Source organism: Amblyomma mixtum, chromosome 4, assembly GCF_055824585.1.
Source record: "Amblyomma mixtum isolate Tamu chromosome 4, ASM5582458v1, whole genome shotgun sequence".
Classification (NCBI taxonomy): domain Eukaryota; kingdom Metazoa; phylum Arthropoda; class Arachnida; order Ixodida; family Ixodidae; genus Amblyomma; species Amblyomma mixtum.
This window is the reverse complement of record NC_143015.1, coordinates 89,369,958-89,376,402: the sequence shown is the minus strand read 5'-3', so window position 1 is coordinate 89,376,402 and position 6,445 is coordinate 89,369,958. Positions and strand designations below refer to the sequence as shown.

The following is a 6,445-nucleotide window of genomic DNA, read 5'->3' as shown; positions in this document are numbered from 1 at the left end:
AGATCTTTCGAAATGGCTAAGAGCACGCCGCCTCCCTGTCGCATTGTTCGGTCACAACGATAGAGTGAAAAACGATGAGCGGTCTGAAAAAGTTCGTGATCTTGAACCTGTGAATGCAGCCACGTTTCTGTAAGCACTAAAATATCGGTATTGCAAGTATCTAAGACAGAAGTTCAGGAAGCGCGTTTATTCATGATGCTACGAATATTAGTAAAAAAAACTGATACGTGGGACGCGTCTTGTCCACTTCCCCTCGCGCTTTCCTAACTTGGGACGTGTTCACAAACAACATGCTCGCCGCTATCTCGTGGTTCGTACGCGGCATTTTCGCTGATGGTGTCTGTTGCCGGGTCATAGACGAACTGTTTTTTATTCATGATTAGTTTAGTGTATCTTAACTGGAAAGTACATGGTTGGGGCTGGCTTTTAGCGTACTCAATGAGTTTTTTTCGGGCATGGCGTGTGGCGGGCGAAAAATCTTCGGAAATAGAGACATCATTTTCTTTTAGCTTTGCTCGCGCGGAAAGTACTTTGTCTTTTGTTTTCGTGCTGGCGAACTTGACAACAATTGGGCGACACTTGTCGGGCGTGTAGCGACCTATGCGATGGGCGCGTTCTATTGCTGTGTCGGGTAGGCTGTCGATTGCTTCGGCTAGTGCTGCCCTTACGTTCGACTCTGACTGTTCCCATGATTCGCGAGAATCAGGGATTCCATGAAAAATTAAATTATTGCGTCGAGATCTATCCTCAAGTTCGTCAACACGCAGTTTTAAAGAGTCGAGCCGATTTGTCTGGACTTGTGCTGACACTTGAATTCCAGCAATGTCATCATCGAGACGGTCTAATACCTTTGTTTTTTCTTCAAGATTGTCTAACCTTGTCTGGATTGCCTCAATTTTGGTCTCGATGTTCTTTTGACCAACCTTAATTGCCTTAACGTCGCTAACCAACTCGGCCTGGCCCTTAGCGGATTCTACAGATCGTGCCTGGAGGTCCTTTAATAGCCGAAAAAGAACTTCCATCTGCTCCGAAGGATTGGCGGGCAAATGTTGCAGTTCAAGTAATGCTTCAGTATTACGCGTGGCGGGCCCCGGATTAGTCTCTACATCACCGGAGCGCAGTATGAGCATCGCCATTGAGAAACAATCGCAGACAATTTCACAAAGCACTTGTTGGCACGGAAGCAATAGCAAGAACGGGTCGTTACTTTTCTTAGCATAAAGCGAAACGTTTTTACACACCTGCGAAGGGTAAAGATGCGCTGCATGAGCCATGGTGTTCCAAATGCTGCTTCCGTGCCAACTAAACGGACTGTCGCTCAGACAGCCGCTTAAATTGCCACTGCGATGTGACGTCAGAGTCGACGATGAAGGTACGTAGAAAGCCGGGCGCATTAACTGTAGTGGATCCAGGTGAAGATAGTTGAAGGGCTGCTGGTAGAATGCGTCATCGCTTGATTGTAGCAGCGGTGTGGAAATGTCATCCGCCGAGTATGCCGGGGGCGGACACAGCAGTACCAAGAACGCGAAGATCGTCTGCGAAGGGTAAAGATGCGCTGCATGAGCCATGGTGTTCCAAATGCTGCTTCCGTGCCAACTAAACGGACTGTCGCTCAGACAGCCGCTTAAATTGCCACTGCGATGTGACGTCAGAGTCGACGATGAAGGTACGTAGAAAGCCGGGCGCATTAACTGTTGTGGATCCAGGTGAAGATAGTTGAAGGGCTGCTGGTAGAATGCGTCATCGCTTGATTGTAGCAGCGGTGTGGAAATGTCATCCGCCGAGTATGCCGGGGGCGGACACAGCAGTACCAAGAACGCGAAGATCGTCTGCGAAGGGTAAAGATGCGCTGCATGAGCCATGGTGTTCCAAATGCTGCTTCCGTGCCAACTAAACTGCGATGTGTGCGATGTCTGCGATGGCCTTGTTCAAGCGCTCCAAACGGCCGTTTGTCCGCGGATGGTACACGGTTTCCCTCCGGTAGCTCATGTAGCACTGTAGCTGTAGTGCAGTACGGTTGGGGTAAGGTCTTCCATAAGCGTTGTTTCCCTGTCCCTGAGGAGTGATTTGGGGGCGCTGTGTAAAAGGAGATTGAACTCCAGGGAAAATTTTGCGACTACTAACGCTGTGCCATTCGACAGGGTCAGCGTAGTGGGTCAGGTAGTCAGTCGCCACGATGATCCACTTGTTACCTTATAAAGACTTCGGAAAAGCGCCAAGGAGGTCCATGCTGATCTGCTGGAAGGGTATTAACCGTGTTTCAATAGGATTCAATAATTCTGCTGGCCGGGTGGTTGCCGTCTGCCGTCCTTGGCAATCTCTACAGGCATTCTTATATGTGCGGCATCCGTAGATAAGGGGGCCAATAATATTTATCTCAATTCCGGCGGATGGTGCCAAAAATCTAGAGGTGACGAGCTGTCGGCTCGTCGTGTGAAGCCTGTAGAATTTCTTCCCGAAGGTTTGCAGGTCGAACCAGAATGTAAGCGCTTTTATTCTGCGAGGTTTTTCAAAAAGCTTTCACCCTTTACTCTTGAAAGCCGCTGCCAGTGAAGACGGGTTGCCTTCCAAGGAGTCGATGAAGCTTTGGAGGTAGGGGTCCGAGCGTTGCTGCTGTGCCAACGTGCTGGTTTGATAGGTACAAGAAATGCATCGTTATCGCCGTCTTTTGCGGGGAAGCATCTACAGAGGTTTGTGATAGGCAAGAGTACATAATAAAACACCTTGATCAAAATAAAATAGTCGTCGGCATTTTCATAGACTTTACAAAAGCGTTTGATTTGTTGAATCGTGCATTGCTAACCCGCAAACTTGACCGCTACGGATTCCGAGGTCACGCAGGATCTCTTGTACAGTCTTACTTGAGTAATCGCAGAGAAGCTGTCAGTAATAATGGGTATATATCGGAAATAGAATCACTTCACCGCGGTATTCCCCAGGGAAGCATACTGGGTCCTTTTCTTTTTAATATTTTTATTAATGATATTGTGCAAATCGCTGCTGCAAAATACATAATATATGCTGACGATACCAGTATATTCTTTTCAGGAACTCAAGTAGATACTTTAATAGATACAGTGAATTCTACCCTCTCAAATTTAGATGAATGGACAAAAAAAAATGGTTTACAGGTAAATGTCGCGAAAACAAAAGCAGTTATTTTTAGAGCAAAAAATAAGAAAGTTAAACTTGTAAAAGACATTTGCTTCAATAATGCTCATGTAGATATAGTACCTACATTTAAAACACTGGGCGTTGTATTTAATGAAAAAATGACTTGGAATGACCATGCCTATTTTATTGCCAGCAAACTGTCGCAAATTATTGGTTTAATTTGCAGATATCGCCAACTACTGCCAACAAGAGCATTGCTGGCCATATATCATTCACTCTTTAGTTCTCGCCTAAATTACTGTAATTTATTGTGGGGAAAAAGTGCGCAAGAAAACATCAATAAGCTACTCGTATACAGAAAAATTTTATCAGAATAATTGAAAATGTTCCTAGAACATTCCATACACAAGAACTTTTTTATAAATACAAAATACTCCCGGTAACTAAATTGTACACCTTTCGCCTCAGCCACGCACTGAAGCGCGAAATTATTAATCACACGTCCTTCCTTCATGAACTCTCCAACATTGAAGTAAGCTATGAAATACACAACACAAGAAACGTCGATCAGTGGCACATTAAAACATACAGAACAACATATGTCTGTCAAACACTTGAAAACATATTACCGCGTCTACTAAATGCTCTTTGTGTCAATGACATTGACCTAAAAACCACCTCACACAGAAAGCTTTTAGAATATTTTTTATTTACAGATACTGCATCGAATCTGTGAACCGAATTGACTGTATTGCACTCTTCATTGCTTTGTTTGTCATTTTGTTTTTCTTGCGGGAAGTACCTGTCGCGATTTTTTTTTTGCAATATTGTATTTAGTTTGAAAGTGTGCCACGGTTTTGTTGCCAAAGTTCGTAGCTGGGTGTCCATGGCCAAGTCAAGCGGTCCAAGAGGCCGCTTTTACTATGGGCACCCTGTCACCATGTATATTGTGGTGGTAAAAAAATAAATATGAAAATAAATATCAAATAAATTGGCGTGAGAGTGCTTGCGTCCCGGCTGGTAAACGACGGTGACTTTAAAATCTTGAGGTCCCAAGCTCTAGTGAGCGAGGCGGACCAAAGGGTCTTTCATGTTTGCAAGCCAACAATGCGAAAAATGATCAATGACAACCTTGAACGGTCTTCTGTACAGGTACAGGTTGAGTTTTTCGTTATGACTTATTGTCTTGTGAGACACTCTTTTTCCGCCGTTGAACAGCCTGCCTTTGCTTTTGACAGGGAGCCACTCGCGTAGCCGATGGCTCACTCTGTTCCGTTCTTCTTTCGGCGAGTACGGCGCCGCGGCCTAAGCTGACTGCGTCCGTGTGGATCCCGGTTTCGAGTTTTTCGTCGAACGGCAAGCACTGCTCGTTAGTGCAAACTGGGTTGCAGTTGCTTGAAAGCAACGATTGGTGGCGCTTCCCATCACAATAGGAACGCTATTTTGTCGGGTGTGTCAGGAGATCAAAATGCGAAAACGTCCTTACAAGCTGTCCAGAATAGGCGCAAACTACGAAAATTCTTTGAACATCTTTATTGTCTGCAGACTACAGGAATAGTCCGACAGCTGCTGTTTTCGGAGGTGTGGTCGCATTCGCTCCTTGCCAACATCATAGACCAGGAACAACAGTTTCTCATTGGCGAAGCGGCTTAAGAATGAGCCCAGAAGACTGAACTGCGGCGAGTACTCTCTGTAGCCTTTTAAGCTGGGCGTCACGACTTGATGTAAAGACCACGAAAACGTCTAAGTAAACAAGACAGGTTTGTCACCTGAGGCCTGCTAACACAGTCTCCATTAGCTGTTGAAAAGTCGCGGGAGAACAACGGAGAATGAACTGCACGCGGTAATAAACATTCCCGATAAATGTGGTGACGCACCCAGCCAGAAACAGTGATAAAGACAGGTTCCCGCGGTTTTGAGTACGAACAAATAAACATTAGAAGGCTATGCGGGATTACGGTGTCACAAATTTACCACATCTAGAACAGCCTCAGGGACTTAAGGTACTCTGACGGGTGCTATGCGCTTATTCCGTGGGGATACTGTTAAGCTTGCCCGCCTATCCCGTTATAACGAAAAGGTGTCACCTATGACGTTCAGTAATGTAAGGATCTCGCGGGGGGGGGGGGGGGGGGGGGGGGGGCTGTTTCAACAAAGGTCTTTTGGACCAGTCTATTAAGGCTTGCCTTGATGGATAATCTCCAGCCTAAAGGGTTTCTTTTAGGGCCTTACTTTTGGGTACATAGGACGCTGAAGAAGCTGCAAAAGTCCAGAGGTGTGCGAAGGAAAGACTTCCATATACACGAGACTGCGACCTTCAAGTTTGGCATTAATGCCCCACTACATGGCTCGGAAATTGCAATTTGACCATGACTTCTGCGCCCCCATGCCTGTGACCCCAGGCCTATAATGGGTGGTTGTACAAGCTCTCCTAGAACCACGTTAATGAATTTAAATCATAGCACGATTATAGCTGATGTATTTATAGAGCTTTAACAATAACTTAAAAAGGTTCCCAACTTGTTATTAAACTTCTCCGGCCGTTTCTTTCACTGTGCGGGGGAAGTTCGCCTATTGGTGGCAGAAGTTACGAGTCGGATGTGTCTTGTCTTTCCTGCCATGCTGCTATCCCACCCGATGACCCATTTGTAACCTGTGTAGCGTGCGAATTCAACTACCATGTTGGAAAAGCATGTTCAGGTCTAACAGCCAGAAGCTACAAAAGCAAAAAGGCCGATAGGAGCATTGCGCAGTGGAAATGTCGGACATGTGTAGTGGCGTCAGAGCGCACTTCTCGACCGTCCAGCGATCAATGTCGCTCACGTGGCTCCTCCCCTACGCATAGCTGTTCAAATAACGAACAGCAGCAGCTCTCCCAACAGGCACTAATGGGCATCGTGACAGATATGCAAAAAAAGCTATGCCTTCTGATGCCTTTAGTTGAGGCGATGAATGCACTTCCCGAGTTAAAGCAAATAGTGACTGATGTACAAGTGTCTGTCCAACACATGTCGGATAAGTATGATGAAGTGCTACAGCGCCTAACCAAGCAGGACCGTGAACTAACAGTCATCAAGGAGCGTATTACAGCAGTGGAAGACTCCGTCAGTGCGAAGGAGATTTCTGATTTAAACGATCAAGTTAACGAACTTGAACAATATGGTAGACGGCAGAATCTCAAGATTCATGGGGTCAAATGGGAGGACAATGAAAACCTTTTGCCTAAAATCAATGAGTTGGCTGCTTCCCTTGGCCCTCGTTCGCTTGTTGAAGACGACATTGATGGCATTCACCATCTTCCCACAAGAAAAGGTCGAAAGGCTCCCATTCT

At 45.9% G+C, this 6,445-nt stretch overlaps 1 protein-coding gene across 1 annotated transcript; it reads right to left on the bottom strand.

Moving 5' to 3' along the window:
* Nucleotides 1-263: 263 nt before the first annotated feature.
* On the bottom strand, nucleotides 264-1,889 carry LOC149347350 (uncharacterized). The gene has a single exon (XM_089587012.1). The coding sequence runs from the start codon at nucleotides 1,860-1,862 to the stop codon at nucleotides 264-266; it is 1,599 nt and encodes a 532-aa protein (XP_089443138.1). The 5' UTR covers nucleotides 1,863-1,889.
* Between the last annotated feature and the right edge of the window lie 4,556 nt (nucleotides 1,890-6,445).

Coding starts and splice junctions, on each gene's coding strand:
- LOC149347350 (XM_089587012.1), bottom strand. CDS start 1,862: ATGGCTCATGCAGCGCATCTTTACCCTTCGCAGACGATCTTCGCGTTC.